The sequence below is a fragment of the Lissotriton helveticus genome, chromosome 12 (assembly GCF_964261635.1).
Source record: "Lissotriton helveticus chromosome 12, aLisHel1.1, whole genome shotgun sequence".
Classification (NCBI taxonomy): Eukaryota; Metazoa; Chordata; class Amphibia; order Caudata; family Salamandridae; genus Lissotriton; species Lissotriton helveticus.
Genome location: NC_136073.1, coordinates 172,777,175 through 172,795,706, shown reverse-complemented (window position 1 = coordinate 172,795,706; position 18,532 = coordinate 172,777,175). Strand labels below are relative to the sequence as shown.

Genomic DNA, 18,532 nt, shown 5'->3' with positions numbered 1-18,532 from the left:
CTCCAGGACTCCCAAAATCGGCTGCAACCTCTACACGGAGACGCCCCCCAACCGCGAATGGCCCGGTAATGTGAAATCAGACCTCAAAAGGCTCCTCTGCATCCAGCCACCCTTCGCCCTGGATAAGAGAACCCGAGGTCCACCTACGTCCCCGAGCCCTCCAACTTACCTGCCCAGCTGTTGGTTCCTCCCAGTAGTCTTCCTGGACCGAGCCTGCAGCCAAAATCCAATACCGGAAACTCCCATTGAAAACAACAGGGCAACAGACGCCAAAACCCTGTACCATGCCGTGTCTGTGGGTGCACCTTGTGTGCTAAACTGGATCCCTCTTTGCCCATAGCTTAACTCCAAGAGCTTTGCTCCCACAACCTTTTGACCTGCTCATGAGCAGCCACCAACCGGAGACCTCCTATCCCCCATTGGATAATGTTGGCCCTCAGCATTCTGCACCCGGCCGCCCTAGTGCCACTCAGAGAGCATCGACCCTGGGGGAAACCCTGATTCTAACCCCAGAATACCAACTCCCACAAATAAGTACTTCCGTGCAAACATTAACTTCACTTCCTTCCATTGGATTGCATTGACTGTGTGGAGTTGTTTTGTATGAAACATTGAAAAAATGCAAATGTACTAGAAGTGAATTACTTACTTTTTGTCTGGAAAATGTCACAGTGTGATATCTAGGCATATCACACTGATAAGCAAAAGTAACTTAAAAAGTGATCTAAAAAGTAACGTGCACAGTAATCTGTAAAGTAACTAAACAGTAATTTCAAACTGTTGACTTACTTGTAATTTAACCAACTGCATTTGAACCTGCATTCAACTGTAAATCACTGCATAAGATTTAGCAAAGTATTATTTCACTGACCTGCACCAGGCTTGGCTTGGTTCTAGAAAAGAATAACTAAATAAATAATATTTTTGATACAAATTGGTCTGAGTTCAGTCTTTGAGTGTGCGACATCATTTCTTGCCTGGGTTTATACAACAAATGCTTAACACTACCCTCTGATAAAGCCTTACTGCTCGCCCACACTACCATAAATAGAGAGTAAGGTGTTATCTATTTTTACCTCTGCCTACCTTTGGGGTTTCACTGGACTGTATATACTATACCAAAATGAGGTATAGTATGCACAGAGTCAGTTTCCTACACCCAGAAACTGGGGTCTATGGCCTTCATCATTTCTAGGACCTATATGAAGTATGCCTCCAATCTTTTTAGTTAGGGTTTACACAAGTGTAGTGTAAGAGTTGGAATCCATTGTATTTCCCATAGATCTGCTATTCAAGATATTGATATCCTTTGTGCAAGGTTAGAGCTGGTCTTTCAGGACATGCTAGGCAGCAGGTACACATCCGCTGTCCCCTTACTCACAACTAGATGCACCTGGTGAAGAAGTGAGGCAGCTATCCCAGATCCTATCTGAAGTTCAGCTTCCCCTGGTACAATGAAACCCAACCCCTCCCTTATTTCCTGTGCCACGGCCATCTTCCCTGGTAACAGGAGGCCTAGACAGGGGAATACACATCCCAAGTTGGGCCAGCCCGATTTGGTCCTGGGGAGGCCACCAGGTCAGGCACCCTCTCAAACAGTGGGAACATACTTCTTGACAACTGGAAGGGCAGTGGGACATTTTAAAAATACAGGTGAAATGATTGGCTGCAGACAGGTCACCATCACCATCTGAGATGTGGATTTTGGCCTCTCAATCAGTAATGTTAAATTTGTTCAATGCTTCACTTGACACCAGTGCCCCAACATCAGAAGGGAAGAACAGTCAGGATTGAAACTTTCCCACCTTTTCCCAGACTGGGGTTAGTAAAGGGATGTCTATTGTGCTTGCCCTATGAAGAGAAGCTGGATCGCACCTGCCAGGAGGAGTGACTGCTCCACAGAAAGAGTCAGCCAAACTGACTGCAAGATCTTCCGTAAGGACATCTTGATGAACTCAAGCTGCCAAGAAGCCAGAAGATTGCCCCAGCACAACTGAGGCATCATCAATGTTGCAATGGCAGTCTGCTCTATGCAAGCTAAATCCAAGCCAAGAGGAGAACACGAAGATTTGGTAAAAGAAGGTGGTGCAAGAAAGTATGGGCAGTTCCTTACCATCACCCTATTTGGTGTGTCGACTTTGTCAGGGTCCACAAAAGCTCCATGAAACAAAGCCTAGCAATGGCTTTGCCGATTTTAACTCCCGTGGACTCCCAAAGAAGAACATGCTTTCAAACATGCTTCGAAATCAAAATGACTGTATGGAAAATGCCATAAGAGGAAAGAGAAAAACAATTCCAAAAGCAAAAACAGACATTAAAAACCTTTAGGAGAAAATAAAACGCTTCATAAGAGTACCCTTTTCTACAAAAATTAAAATGAAATATGACAGAAGCTAGAGATCTGGATCTTTCTCACAATGGAGCATTAAGGACCAGTCGAGTACTCTGATTTCTTAAAGGAAGCATCTAGTCATACCATGTAGTGTCATAGATTCATATGCTTAGCATACTATGCTATCTAGTGTTGGAGGTATAGTGACTCCTTCTTTTGTCTGCATTGTGCAGGTTCCTCGGCTCCTTTGTTAGATAGTTTTTTTTAGCTCGATTAAGAATTAGAAAATGGAGAAGTATAGTGACAGAGAAGATGAGCATGCAAGTGAATGCTGTAATAATGTAGAAAATGTTACTAAATAAGTATATACTTCTACCAAAAGCTGACGGAGAGGAAGATGGGTGCATATCAATCTAAGGCACTACGCACTACAAATAGATACTTATACTTACAGGGTAACATATTCCATTCGTAGCATGTGTTGGCCGTAGATCCATATCTTTACATCGAATGTAACTGCAACAAATGATGGACGAAATGCTGAATGATTCAAATATTCTCCCCCCAATCAAGAGTTCTGGGTTAAATCCATCGGTCTTTTGCCCACTACGCAACCCCAGTTTGGACCCAGCCATATGCAAATCGGTCTCGACCCTGTGCCTCATGGGGATAGTCCAGACCGAACTGCCAAACCAGGTCCTCCCTGGACCGGACACAAGCATCCTGGGACCGGTTTCAGGGTATGTCACCCTTGATCAGCCAGGCTAACTTGAATCCAGTGTCACAGTGATCAAGGGACCTACCTCTGGGCATACCCATCCCACTTAGGGTGAAAAGTGTAACTGCAACAAATGATGGACGGAATGCTGAATGATTCAAACATTCTCCCGCAGTCAAGAGATCTGGGTTAAATCCATTGTTCTTTTCCCACTACGCCACCCCACTTTGGACCCAGCCATATGCAAGTCAATTTGACCCTGTGCCTCATGGGAACAGACCAGATCGAACTGCCAAGCCAGGTCTTCCCTGGACCGGAAACAAGCATCCTGGGACCAGTTTCAGGGTATGTCACTCTTCTTCAGCCAGGCTAGCTTGAATCCAGTGGCACAGTGAGCAAGAGACCCACGTATGGGCATACCCATCCCACTTAGGGTGTAAAGTGTAACTGCAACAAATGACGGACGGAATGCTGAATGATTCAAACATTCTCCCGCAGTCAAGAGATCTGGGTTAAATCCATCCCGAGTGGGACGGGTATGCCCAGACACGAGTCCCGTGCTCTCCATGCCACTGGAGTCAAGCTATCCTGGCTGATGATGGCTGAGAGCCCAAACTGAACCTAGGATGCTTGTTTCCAGTCCAGGGAGGACCTGGCGTGGCAGTTCATGCTGGACTGTTACTATTGGGCGCAGGGTCAAGACTGATTTGCATATAGCTAGGTCGAAACTGGTATGGCAAGGTGAGCAAAAAAACAATGGATGTAGGCCCAGATCTCTGTACTGGGGTGAATGTATGACATTGTTCTGCATTCTGTCCATCAATTTTTCTGCTTGCATTTGTCACCCGAGTGGGACGGGTATGCCCAGACGTGGGAGGAAAGTTGAAGGCTGTCAAGTGTTGCTGCTCAATCTCCACGCAAGAAGGTTGAGAGTGGACAGGTGCGGGTGGAGAATCCTTCCCCGATGCTGCGACAGAAGATCCACCTGAAGGGGCAGCCTGATTGGAGGCTCAATGGCCAAGCTCAGTAAACCAGATTCTCCCTGCCCAGAGCCACAAGGATGACTGGGGCCTGGTCGTTCCTAGTCTTTAGAACTCTAGGAAGTAATGGTATGGGCAGAAAGTCATACAGGAGGCCTGAGCTCCACTCGAGACGAAAAGCCTCTCTGAGCAAGAGCAGCCTTGGAAACTCCAGCGCGCAAAACTGATGACAATGTGCGTTCTCGGCAGAGGTGAACAGATCTAACCAAGGCTCCCCCACTGTTAAAAGAGACCTTGCACCACCTCCGAGTGGAGATTCCATTCATGATCCACTAGACATTAACAGCTGGACTGGCATTGAGAGAGCCTGCCAGTTGTTGAATCACCAGGGATTTGCCCTGCTTTTTCCAGCCATGTCCAGAGGCACCGGGCCTTTTAACAAAGGGCCCATGAACCCACCCCACCATGTTTGTTTCAGTACCACATGGTGGTGGTGAGGTCTGTGAACAATTGTACCAGCCTTCCCTTGAGGAGGGTAGAAAGGCTTTCAATGCCAGTCAGATCGCACGGAGCTCCAGCAGGTTAATGTGGAGTCTATATTCCGCTGGAGACCAGAGTCCTTTGATCTCCACCTCTCCCAGATGGCAACCCATCCCAGGAGCGATGCATCTGTCATTACTGTAAGCGCTGGTTGGGGAAGTGAGAGGGGTCTCCCTCTGACCCAACTGTGGTCTGTTAGCAACTACTGTAGATCTTTTGCGGTTACCTCTGAGAGCTGGACCATGTCGGAGAGGTTCCCCTGATGCTGTGCCCATTGAAACTTCAAGTCCCACTGCAGAGCAGCATATGGCACTGGGCATGAGTTACCAACTGGATGCAGGAGGCCATGAGTTCCAAATGCCTCTGGGTCTGCCTTAATGAATTCCAGGATAATGACTGAAATATCAGTTTCATGGACTGAATATCCAGGACTCGACCCTTGGGAGGATATCCCGAAACAGCACTGTGTCCAGAACAGCACCCATGAAAGGGAGCATCTGAGAGCGAATGCAGTGTAACTTCGGCATGTTGATAGTGAACCCCAAGAGGGCAAAAGGTTTGCCGTAGTCTGGAGGTGGGAGATGACAGCCTGGGGCAAGCCTGCCTTCAACAACCAGTGTCGAGCTAGGGGAAGATTTGCACTCCTGATCAAAACAGATGAGCTGCAACCACCGCCATGACCTTGGTGAACACAAGAGGGGCACTGGAAAGGCCAAAAGGAAGCAAGTTGAACTCAAAATGCTCATGGTCGACTGTAAACTGCAAATAGCACCGGCAGGCAGAATGGGAATGTGGAAGAAGGTATCCTGCAAGTCCAACCCTACTATCCAGTCTCCTGGGTCCAGAGCAGATAAGACCTGAGCCAATGTGAGAATTTGGACTTTGTCCTTCTTGAGGAGGAATTTGATGGACATCAGATCTAGAAAAGGATGAAGGCCTTTGTTCTATTTGGGAACCAAAAAGTAGCGGGAATGGCAACCACAGCCTATTTCTGGCACCGGAACCCTGGCTTCGGCTCCCTTGGCCATAAGAGCTGGGACTTCTTCGCTGAGAAGGGACAGATGATCCTCTGTCGGCTGGTCGTGAGATGGTGGCATCGAGGGAGGGGTTGTCGCCAAGCAGAGGGAATAACCACTGAAGATTTGCAAAATCCATCTATACGATGTAATGGACTGCCAGTGGGGCAGGTGATGTTGAATCCTTCCGCCAACTGGATGTCATGGTAGTAAAGGGGCAGATTATGTGGGTTTGAGGGCTGCAGCTGCCAGGGGAGTGGTGGACTGGCCAGACCACTGGCTACCCGACCCACTAGGTCTGTGGGTACTGCGCCCTCGGCTGCGTAGAGGCTGGGTAGCATGAGTAGCTCAGTGGATGGCATGCAACGGGTGCGATTGGAAGCCCCTTCCATAGCCACAAAAGGAGCAAAAGGTTGATTGGGGGTGAGGTGGGGCACAGAAAGGCGCAAGGACTTGGCCGCAGCCCAACTGTCCTTGAAGCAATACAATGCCGAAACCAGCTCGTCTCTGAGGAGACGGGTGTCATCGAAAGGCATGCTCATAGGGGGGATGCCTGAACATACCCCAAAAAGCCGCCTCAAGGCCACCGTCAATGAAACTGCTCTTTCCAGTGAGTGGATTGTGTCAAGTCCACAACAGATTGTGAACTTTGATGCAAATCTCCCATCTGCAGCAGACCAAAAGAGTACAGCACAGGTCAGATCACATCAGGCTCCGATCTAGGAGTCAAGACTCCTGTCTGCGCCACAGCCAGGCGCTGCCCATCCGGCTCCCTAACAGACTCTGGGATCAGAATGGGAATGGTGCCAGCATCTGGGCAGGTCGAATTGCTACAACAGCCGCCGGTCTGGATCCAGGAATGAATCCATGGGGTCCACTGGAGCCGGGCCAGAGTTATTGGTACGACGGCAGATGGGGTCCCCCTCCAACCCTGCATGGCCCAAAGGAACGCCTGAGGTGTCGGGTGGCCCAAATAGCCAACCCACGCTGTGCACGTCCTGGCCCTCTGTGAGTAGCCAACACATAATGAGCACAGTATTTGACAGTGTGCAGATGAATTTGGCTGCAGGACCTTGTGCTTGGCCCAAACCAGTGCAGGAACCAATGTCCCTAATGCAATGGTACTGGATACAGGACCAGGCCTTTTGTCTGCTCTGCGTCCAACAAATGTGCAGACAACCTCCCAATTATCCTCTCTTCTTCAATTATGCCAGAAGCTGAAGACCTGGCTTTTCAATGAACTAACCTACCATGGGCAAAGCCAGGACATCCACCCAGTGCCAGGATACCCTTACAAGCAATTGTGCTATGTTATATGTATTTATAAAGAGCACAGACTGGCCCTAGGAGCTTGGCATGGATTTAATATTTTATTATTTGTTTTCTGGAGGATTCACAGAACCTAGTTTGGCACCGCAAACACATTGCAAGCATCATTTATTTATTTTATTTTGAAAGTTTTATATAGCGCGAACAAGATCTTTGCAGATATCAGAGCGCTTTACAAGGCATAGAATAACACCAGGAGAGTGAATAACAGGCCATTAGGTACAGCATAGTTGTAGGTATAGGTGGGGTGGGGTATGTACATGGGGGGGGGGCATAGTAAAACAGGTACATCAATAATGCAGATAGTAAAAAATAGGTGTAAGCAATTCAACAATTTAACAATTCAATAATGCAAGTAATACGAATAATCGAGGCTAGTTACAGCGAACCCAGGGCAAGCTTCTGAAATTATGTCTTTGAATCCATAATAGGTAATGAACATGTTGGAGAAGCGTGCCCTGTGTTTTTGATACAGAGGCATGAAGCTTTCCCCCGGACTTGCAGGACCTGTCTCAGTAGCGCTGAGCCCCAGCTGCCATTTTAATTTTTAGGGTTCCACGAATCTCAAGGATCCCACATGTATTTACATTTTTTTGCAAGTTTACTCCAGGAGAATGCCCTATGAGGGCCCGTCTCTCCACTATGGCCTGGGAGGTCAGGGTGTGCTTTCTCTACCACCTCACTCCGATTTGTGGTCCCAACTTGGGTACTATGCACCCGAAAGGGATGATTGGAGAAAAGGCACCCTCCTGCAGTCAGATATATATATATATATATATTTTTTATTTATTGGATTTGTGAAGGAAATATGCAGCCCAAAAGGCACAGATATACAAAAGTATTAACCCTTTATAGCAAAATCAGCAACTAATGTTTGTAAACACATAGGTCAAAAACTAGAAAACGAATTTACACCAAACCAATAAAAGCACACCTTTTAAGTAAAGTTCTACTTGCATTCGCAATTTGGTGTAAATCTGTTCAGCAGTTTGAGATGTAGGTGGCAGCAACCTTTCCTATGGGAGATAAAGTGGAAAATATGTGTTTTCGCCTCTCCCCCTTAAATCTTTCTCCATGTAGGAATCTGCATGAAAACAAGCATGCCAGACCGTAGTGGAGTATGTCAAGCAATTGCCATATTTGTTATAAATATGCATAAAGGGTCAAAAGTAAGTCATAGGCATATAAAACAAGCATTAGAAATGCAATCGGGCTCGGATTTATTTGAGTTTGAGCTAATGGCATTGTAAATGCCAATGTATTGTTGCTATGTGTTATGGAGTGTGTTCATGTGGTGTGTACTGCCAGTTATCTCCTTGTGAGTGTGAGAATATTGCACCGTTACTGCCTGTGATGTCCTTCTTGTGAGTGTGAGAAGCTTGCACCTCTGCTGCCTGTGGTCTCCTTGTGAGTGTAAGAAGCTTGCACTGCTGCTGCCTGTGATGTCCTTCTTGTGAGTGTAAGAAGCTTGCACTGCTGCTGCCTGTGATGTCGTTCTTGTGAGTGTGAGAAGTTTGCACCGCTGCTGCTTGTGATGTCCTTCTTGTGAGTGGGAAAGGCTTGCGCCTCAGCTGCCTGTGGTATCCTTGTGAGTGTAAGAAGCTTGCACAGCTGCTGCCTGTAATGTCCTTCGTGTGAGTGTGAGAAGCTTGCACCGCTGCTGCCTGGGAGTATGAGAAGATTGCATTGTGCATCTCTGTGCTGTGCCTGTTCTTTGTAAGGGACTCTTGCTCTGTTGCTGCTGCTGCCTTGGCACCGGACCTGCTGTGAGTGTGTAAGGGCAGCTTGCACCACTGCTGCTTGTGATGTCGTTCTTGCGAGTGTGAGAAGCTTGCACCTCTGCTGCCTGTCGTCTCCTTGTGAGTGTAAGAAGCTTGCACTGCTGCTGGCTGTGATGTCGTTCTTGTGAGTGTGAGAAGCTTGCACCTCAGCTGCCTGTGGTCTCCTTGTGAGTGTAAGAAGCTTGCACAGCTGCTGCCTGTGATTTCCTTCTTGTGAGTGTGAGAAGCTTGCACCGCTGCTGCCTGTGGTCTCCTTGTGAGTGTAAGAAGCTTGCACTGCTGCTGCCTGTGATGTCGTTCTTGTGAGTGTGAGAAGCTTGCACCGCTGCTGTTTGTGATGTCCTTCTAGTGAGTGTGAGAAGCTTGCACCGCTGCTATTTGTGATGTCCTTCTTGTGAGTTGGAGAAGCTTGCAACTCAGCTGCCTGTGGTCTCCTTGTGAGTGTAAGAAGCTTGCACAGCTGCTGCCTGTGATGTCCTACTCACTACTCTACTCACTACTCACTACTCTGCACTCACTACTCACTACTCTACTCACTACTCTACTCACTACTCACTATTACACTCACTACTCACTACTCTACTCACTACTCTACTCACTACTCACTACTCTGCACTCACTACTCTACTCACTACTCTACTCACTACTCTGCACTCACTACTCTACACTCACTACTCACTACTCTACTCACTACTCACTACTCTGCACTCACTACTCTGTCTGGGTTAAGGGAGACCCTCGAGGCCCTGGTGTCACTGCACCTGCTGCACCCTCACAGCCACTGGTAGTAAAATACAGGACTGTCTGGGTTAAGGGAGACCCTCGAGGCCCCGGTGTCACTGCACCTGCTGCACCCCTGGACACCCACAGCCACTGGTAGTAAAATACAGCACTGTCGGGGTTAAGGGAGACCCTCGAGGCCCCGGTGTCACTGCACCTGCTGCACCCTCACAGCCACTGGTAGTAAAATACAGCACTGTCTAAATTAAGTGAGACCCTTGAGGCCCCGGTGTCACTGCACCTGCTGCACCCCTGGACTTCCACCGCCACTCGTAGTAAAATACAGCACTGTCTGGGTTAAGGGAGACCCTCGAGGCCCCGGTGTCACTGCACCTGCTGCACCCCTGGACACCCACAGCCACTGGTAGTATGCTGTTCTGTGTTATGTGGTACTGGTATGTTGTGCTTTGTTATGTCACTTTAACTATTGTTGTAATGTTTGAAGTTATGATACTCAGTGTTATTTTTCTATGTCATGTGTTTCTATGTTTTGTGGTCGTGCCTTGATGTGCCCTGCTAAGTCGTGTCATGCGATGCTATGGTATGTCGTATCATGCTGACATGCCATCATGTGTTTTGTTATGGTGGACTACGTACCCCACGTCATGCCTATGTTTTACGACATTACACTATATTGCAGAGCTTTTGCGTTTTTACTTAAAACGGGACTGCTTCTAGGCGTTGTAATGGTTTAAACATTCATACGACGATCTAGAAAACAACAATCTCAAATAATCGCCTCATAGTAGCTCACATCAACACGCCAATGGTTATGGTACCAATCGCCCCAAACTCTAACGAATCTATTGCATTTGGACTGGAAAGGTTCCCTGTCCGGCGTCTTTAGATGTGTTTATATTCTTTCGGGTGGGTGGGAGAGGGCTACATGTCTAGAGGAAGTGGGGCAATGTACGTCCAAAGCGGGGCCCGACTTCTCTCACTGCCTGCAGGGCTGCCTGGCCTGCCACACCCGCATCTGCTCTGCTGCTCTCTGAGGATGAAGGTTGCCGTGCCCTGCTGTGAGGTGGAGGTGCGTGCTCATGCTCATGCAGACATGCCAAACTCCCTTAGAGAGCACACAGGGGAAACGTGTGCTCATTGCCTGCTCGCACCCCTGCCCTGTCAACAGCGGAATGAAACATACTTTTTTACAGGACTGGTGAACCTTTCGACATTCCTGTGTGCCACCGTTTTGCTTGAGGGCCTGTGTCTGTTTTGTGCCCAGTGGTCTATCTTGGGATGGAAGGAAGTAGCCTTGTAGCCCACCTCACCAGTTAGTTTTGCACATAGATTTAACTCCTTCACTGCCTCCCACCCGAAGACATTGCACATAGTTCATGTGCCCAGTGCAGTCAATCAAGGCACAAGCACATACCGGCTCCGCCGTTCTAGCCTGGCAGTGTCCTGACTGTGCAGGTGGCGCGTTGGAGGCTAGAGGGGATGGTAATCTTCTGCCCCCCGCCCCCCAATGTTCCGCACAAAGGCCGGTGTTGGCTCCCCTAGGGCGCATGCACTTCACTGTGGCGCATACAATAGACAGCACGGCCTGCTACCCCGCACACTCTATATTTACATGTCGCGATTTGTAAACGGGAGGCATCTCGCCCAAGGCCCATCTGGAGTGGGCTGGAATAGGACTTTGTAGTCCCGAAGGAGCACCATTGAGGTGGAAGCACAATAAACAATTGTCGCGCGACGGAGATGGCGAGTCTTGCGGGGTACCCCCCCCCCACCCCCCCGTGCATGGTGGGTGCTGTTACTGCCCCTCGGCAGGTGCAGGTGGTTTGTTGATGAGGGGCAGTGCTGCGACACTGCAGGCTCGCGGTGATGGCGCGCGGCATCTGTGTGTGTGTGCCGGGGATGATGGGGATCTGGCGACACTGGCGCAGATGAAACTGCGACACTGGGAGCTGGGCTGGCGGGGGAGGGTGTGTGTGTGGGGGGGTGGGGGGGCAGGGGATACACAGAATTGAAGCCGAGAGTGCCGCGTGGGTCTGGGGGTGAGACAGTGGAGCCAGGGTCGTGAAAAGATACAGGAAGAAGGAAGCGTGCACAAAAGAAGAGTGCTGAATGCAGGAATGCCTCTTCAGGGATGCAGGAAGGCGGGTGCGAGGCGGCAGGAAGAAGGGGATAAGGACGCAAGGAGGAGGCTGAAGGGATGCAGGAAGGAGGGAGCCGAGGCAGGAAGAAGGGTGCCTGGTTACAGGAAGGAAGCTGAAGGGATGTTGAAAAGTGCCGGCTGATGTACGGTGGCGGTGCAGACTGCGGAGATGCAAGGTGCAATCTGTGGATACGCGGAGAGGAGGCCAGAAAGACGCAGGAATTGGAGCAGGGGATTAATGAGAAGGCTAGAAGGTCGGGGTGGATGGGTAAAGTCCGCGCTATATACAAATGCATAAATAAATAAACCCGGCAAAAAGTACACCACGCAATGCTAAACAGTCAGCACACCATCGCTCATTATTCTTACAGACTGTCACGCAGAGGCAGAAAAAAGACACCCCGTAGCAACTTAAAACAAGAACTACAGTGTGGACGAGCATGTATGAGTCATCTTCTGTGAGCCTCGCCTGCTGCCTCTCGTCATTTAACATTGAACGCGCTCACCGCTGTGAACGCGTTCGCATCATCTGGCTTGCATTACACGGGCACTCTGACAGCTCGTAATTAAGATTAATCACTCTGCCATGCTCGCTCTCGCACACAAAATGCCACATCGGGCACGCGTACATTACTTACAGCCTATCACTTCAAGGCTACTACATACACAGCACAGGGAAGACGAATCACTGACCAGATGCCAGAAAACGCTAAGGAATGTCTGGAATTTCTCTCTCCAAGGCCCTCTTCTTCTTTTTTTTCTCCTTTAACATTAGTTCTCAAACTCCTCCCAGTTTCACTGGGAAGGAGTCCGAGCCCTAAAAAAGAATTGCAATGGAAAATGCAACTGAATAATAACTACACAATGGTAACTCTTTTTATAACATATACACACACATATATATATATATATATATATATATATATATCAAAAAACCAAGGTTGCCCCCATTGAAGACGCCACACACGGGGGGGAAATCCGCACATACACCAGCGGTGGAAGGGATAACAGCAAGACCTCCCGCTCTCCAAATTGGCTGCCAAACGCGTTTCGAGCACACCACATGCTCTTGATCACTGGCTTGAAAGAATGAGAGAAGCAGGCGTGTTCGGCATACAGATATTTATTTAAATGTTGGTCCCGCCCCGATGGGCGTCTGCAGCATTGCCTTGTGGGCATGGTAGTCCCAAAAAACTCCTTGCAAGGACCAAGTATGCCGCAAATACGTGTGTGGCGTCTTCAATGGGGGCAACCTTGGTTTTTTTAATTTGAATATATATATATATATATATATATATATATATATATATATATATATATATATATATATATATATATATATATGGCACACCAAATTGTTGCACACCACTATATTGTGAAAAAACGACGCGTTTCGGCTTACTCAGCCTTTAACATGTTTCCATATCGTGCTCTACTTGCGACAGAAATAAGCATTTGAATTCATGAACATAGGGAACAAACTGTGATCGTGACTTGCCTTTGTACAAACAAAATACTCAAATATTGAATTACAACTGTCAACAGGGTATCACCTTTCAAATTAATTATATATGCATTCATCTCATATTTTGTATTTAATAAAGTGCAATACTGACTTCTACGTGGTGCAAGTGCATATTACCTACAGAGTGACTGCTTGTATGTTGATGCATTGTTTGCAATTTATGGATACAAAATATAAAACTAAGTATCACTGATGAGTTGTATTTGCAATTAAAGGAAAAACAACCCAACGTCTTCTATGCATCATATGCAATCATACCTCTATAGCAGCAACCGATTCACAGACATGAAAGAAACACATTGTGTGAATTTAAATTTACCTAGCGATGGGTTTATGTGTATATATATATATATATATATATATATATATATATATATATATATATATATATAATACACTTTGCTGTACATACACAAGGCAAGTGCTTTTACACTAAGAATGTCAGGGTGAGTTTGCAAAGGACGGCGGGTAAGCAGATATCATGGTCAGATGGACCAAAGTCCTTGGTCCATCACCAAGACATTCTGTGAGCTTATGGAAAAGCGCCCGCACTCTATACTTATTCAAACGAAATTGCCCATTTGTTACACTGGGTTAATATTGTCAAAACCATGAGGTCAGCCTTTAACGTGATACAGTATGCAAGCATCATTTTTGCATATCTGGGTTTCCATGCATCACATTAAAGACAGACATACAAACCCTGTCAATGCTGGCTTCAAAATGTATACCGATTTACAATTCTATACCCAGCTAGATGGCAGGACCACATATCACAAATGTTTTATTAGATTTATGTTGGAACACAAAAATATAGATTTCAGAAACGTTTTAGAAGCAACAGGACAACGGGAAGAAAAAAAACACAATCACAGAAAAGACAAGATACCAAAGAGCAAAAAACGAGTCAGAGGAAGCAAACAAGGTTGAAAGCGGAGAAAGGAGGGAAAAGGGGAGAAAGATAAAAGTAGGATAGTGAAAAGAGGCGGGAGAGGTAACACGGAGCACAAGGATGTCTATAAAAAGGCTACTCCAACCAGCCACTCTGTCCCTGCTATTCGCCATGTTGAGTGACCCTCACCGTGAAGAAGAATGGATGGGCATTTTCACCCAATTTCTTGATGAGCCTCTCCTGCAGCCGAGTCAGAGGCTTCTTCTCTTCAGGAAGAGGGGGAAAGGCTTGAAATGTTGCAATGAAAAGGTCTTTTCGGAAGGAAAGTCCCAAGACATCCAGATCTTCCCGTCCATACCGAAAAGCACAGGTCAGGGTTACATAAACTGTAAGGGGAAAACGGCCAAGAGACACCACAAGTTATTACCAAGGCCATGTATGCCCATTTAATATCCCAAACAGCTGACATAGATAAGAGAGGCAAACCAATTAGGTCTCTGCTAGACAAAGTACCCACATAGCAAGAGCGGCCACAGATGTCTTCCCCAGCCACAACCAAAGAGAAGAAGAGAACGAGAGAAGCATCCTCAAATAGTCTTAGAAGTGGACACCAAAGACTCATTTGTCTGACTGTTCACCAAGTGAGGACACCAGGCACCTGAAGGACCTTCAGCCTTGCTACACATTTTTCACTTACATGACAGTATCTCAAAACGTTGGAGATTTCCAAAACACATAAATTGGTAAGCGCATTATAGTAAGGTTTTCTTTTATACAGACATTCACTGAAAGACTACTTCTACAATCTTCAATAACACTTATTGTACAGAATTAAAACATCTACGAAGAGGCTTCTACCCGTCGTCTTTTTGGTCACCTTACATAAGATCTCGACTTGATAACCTAAAAAATTAACCTAAAAATAAATGAGCACAATAAACTTTCAAAGACAAGTGAGTTCCTGAATGAATTTCAACTCAAACATAATTCTGAATTTCAACTTAAACATAGTTCTGTTCCTTTCGATTTTAGTATCTTAAAGTACTGAAACCGGTCCTCTGCCTATGTGTAACATTCTATATCTTGACATCTTAAATCAGACTAAGTTTTCAGGTGTCTGCCACTGAACAGAATTTCCACGTAGCCTTATACCAAACTAGAAGTGTGAATTGGCTTTATAATTTTAATCAGATACCTGCAATTGTAATTTTAAACTTCTTTTCTGCTATTCACTGCCAATTAGTACTGTGGAGGGATGGGATGGTGAGCATATCCACACAAGTTAAAAACCATAGAGTGATCGGCTTCCATTGGGAATGTAGCTCAAAGATGCACCCTCATTTATCTACTAAAGTAGTTTAACCCCTTCCATGCTCATGACGGAACGGTTACGTCATGAGCGTCGGTTGGCCTGTGCTCATGACGGAACCGTTCCGTCATGAGCCCGTTGGCTCATTAGAACGCTCAGCACAGCGCGAAAATTCGGGCCGCGCTGAAGCGGTTAAATGCTTTTCATGATATTATATGAAAAAATGATGCATGTTCAATGACCCTTTGACCAATGAAGTCGCCTCCGGAACAGACACAGAAAAAGTCACTTCAGAGAATTTACAAATAGAGAAACATAGTAATTATAGGCAATGCGTAATTTGCAGGGAAATATGTGCCAGTGACAAGGGTATCATATAGGAGGTTGCTGCAGATTGCACCACCCTCTGCAGCGCTGCTAAATGTCATCACATTCCTACAAATGTGACCTTTTGGATTTTTCCAGTTTACCTAAAGTTGTAATAATATTAAATGTATACTGAACTGATTCTTATGTCTTTTGTTCAGAAATATTCAGACCGCGCTACCCTGTGGTGGACTGTCATAAACAAGTGCCAGTGTAAAGGATAACTGTTGGTGCCAAGCACCAGCAAAAACCAGCATAAATTAAGTACTGCTTTTGGTCCATATGATATGTGAACCTCAATTATCAACATTAACAGAGAGGATTCCCCAAAGAATACTTCATCTAAGTCACACTCACTTTGATGTCACCAGACAAATTAAAGCGGCAGATAAAGTACCCTCAACCATGAGAAAACATATAAAGTTAGCACGGTCCAAAGGTCTTAAAGCAAATCCCAAAGAGAAAAAAACAGACACAGACTCTAGCCAAGAGCAAATAAGTCCCTTCAAGTGCAAAACGACCTCAGCAGATGTCAAACCAAAAACAAAAGCTCATAATCAGGCCAAACAGTCACAAATGGTCACAATCAAGAGTCGACAGAGTTGTGAGAAGATTTCCCAATAAATCACTTGGTTGTGTTATGTCAACCTTAGGAGCAGATAGGGTCATCATATTGTTATCATCAACTAAGTAAAAAGCACTAGTTGGGGTTCCCATTTTTTTTTCTATAACAAAACTCCCTCCCTCCCATGTTAATCATATTTCACAGGTTTATGCAGTCTCGAAATACTATCTTCCTTCCTGCTAGCTCATTCGTTATTTCTCAAACAATAATATTCAGCACAGATTTTTGTTGAGTTATTTGAATCTTTGGATTTGCTATGTCATCTATAATTTTCCAATGTCACATTTCACTCATGATACCCGTGTCAACATGTGCAGTATGCGAGAGCTCAGTGAAAGAATTTCCACAAGGTTAATTAAAAGAATAAAGAGCTTACCTTTCCTGTCCTTTAAGTAGTCAGGATCCACCAAGACAATGCCATCTGAAAGAATTGAAAAAAGGGGTATTTACTCAAACCACACTCACCATCCCTGCAAGAGCTCAAACAAGACTTGATACAAGAAGATTGAACTCAGTCATCACAAACATGATTATACATTTTTCTACGTGTAGCCTAGCAAGGAAGACCCAAAGCTACAAACGAACACAAATATCAATCCACCAAACGATCTTGCCACACCTAAAGGCACCTGAATAAAAAAAAGCCACCCACAAGGCCCAAATATAATCAAGAGCATATCATGCATATAAAAAGGTCAAACAGGACCTAGCAACAGCAAGAAGAAAAACTTGTGCAAGCAAGATCTAAACCAGCCCGGCGTGTAGAGGAAAATGTAACACATACAAGAACCAGTGTTGCTCAAATACGGGCCCATTTACCAAGAATCCAACAGAGGCAGGTTTCAAAAGGGGCCAAAAAGCCTCAAGAAACTGGAACTCATAAGCGCCCAATCCAGCGGGTCTTAAGTAGCAGGAACTAAAAAATAAACTGCCATCCAAACAATGTTCCATAGAGCTAGGATCAGCCAGCTTAGCATTAAAATAATCATGATGAATATAGGCATGGAAAAAGAGTGAACGAAACTCTCAGACAGGAAGCCTGTAGCTCAATTAAAACTAGCCTGCAGTCAACAAGAGCATTTCTAGCATTAGGCTAAGTCAACCTAAATGTGATTCAGCGCAACTCTCAGTCTGGAGTGGTCCTGGTCTGTTTTGTATTAACAGAGCACCTTGTTTGCAAAAGCCTTCAACAACCCAATGTACAGAGATGCACCATCCTGACCAAAAAAATCTTCCAGTATATTTTCTTTTTAAAAGAATACCAAACTTTCCCAATGCACTGAATATGACGAATTAAAACAAATGGGGCAGCCCTTCATCAGAGTTGAATTTGTCATTTGAAAAACAATAATATGAAAAAAAGTTAACATTTAGCATATCAAAAAGAGTACTTGACTGAAAATAAAGAATTAGCATAATTCTTTATATGCAATCAATTAGGGAAAACTAAAACCTTGAAAATATGAACTATAAGCAAAGAAACTCTGTATTTCTACTATTTCCATACAGACAATTTTATAAATCGAAAATGGCACACTGTTCAATGCTCCTGTATAGAGCTGTGAACATTAAAGACAAATGGCAAGAAATGTGAAGACATTGGCGGGAAACCAATCTCATGAAGGGAACAAGTTCTTTCTACTGTCTTTTTTCCATATACAACCCTTCCATGATGTACACAATCAATGTTCCAATCCTTACTGATTAAACTAGTGGGTGTGTCATCTTCAGGAGAGCACTATTGAAAAAGACTGCCATGGGGCACATGTATGCTTCATGGGGAACATTTTAGTATATGTAGGCGATCCTCAGCTTGTACTTTCACTCTTGGATAATACAGCCATAGAAAGACACGGTCAACTTTCAAAAAGGTATGGGTATGGTGGTAGAGTGGATTGATAACAGTCTACGGCTCAACGCTAATAAGACTGAGTTTCTCCTTCTAGACAGACAAGTTTTTTCTTGAGATGGCCACTGATGGCCATCTTCCCGTGGGCCTACCCCAAACCAAGGTCCTCCATCAAAAACTTAGGATTTGGGTTTAATAACACCTTGGCCTTTGAGGTCCATGCTAAAGCAGTTGTTGCCACCTGTTTTGGACTCTTGGGAAGCCTCAAACCAATCTTGGGCCTTTTTGACCCACGCACCCGATAAGGCCTCATTTAGGCAGTTATTTTGTCCTGCTAGACTACTGCAATATCGTGTAACTAGGAGCCAATAAATCCATTACTAAAAGAC

At 45.6% G+C, this 18,532-nt stretch overlaps 1 protein-coding gene across 1 annotated transcript in view; it reads right to left on the bottom strand.

Moving 5' to 3' along the window:
• Positions 1-18,532, bottom strand: part of ARRB2 (arrestin beta 2) — a 255,504-nt gene that overhangs the window by 117,664 nt on the left and 119,308 nt on the right. The window contains exons 4-5 of the mRNA XM_078668394.1: positions 16,671-16,715; positions 14,184-14,380 (exon numbers count right to left, since the gene is read on the bottom strand). Coding sequence (XP_078524520.1) covers positions 14,184-14,380; positions 16,671-16,715 — 242 coding nt within the window. The remainder of the gene's footprint in view (positions 1-14,183; positions 14,381-16,670; positions 16,716-18,532) is intronic.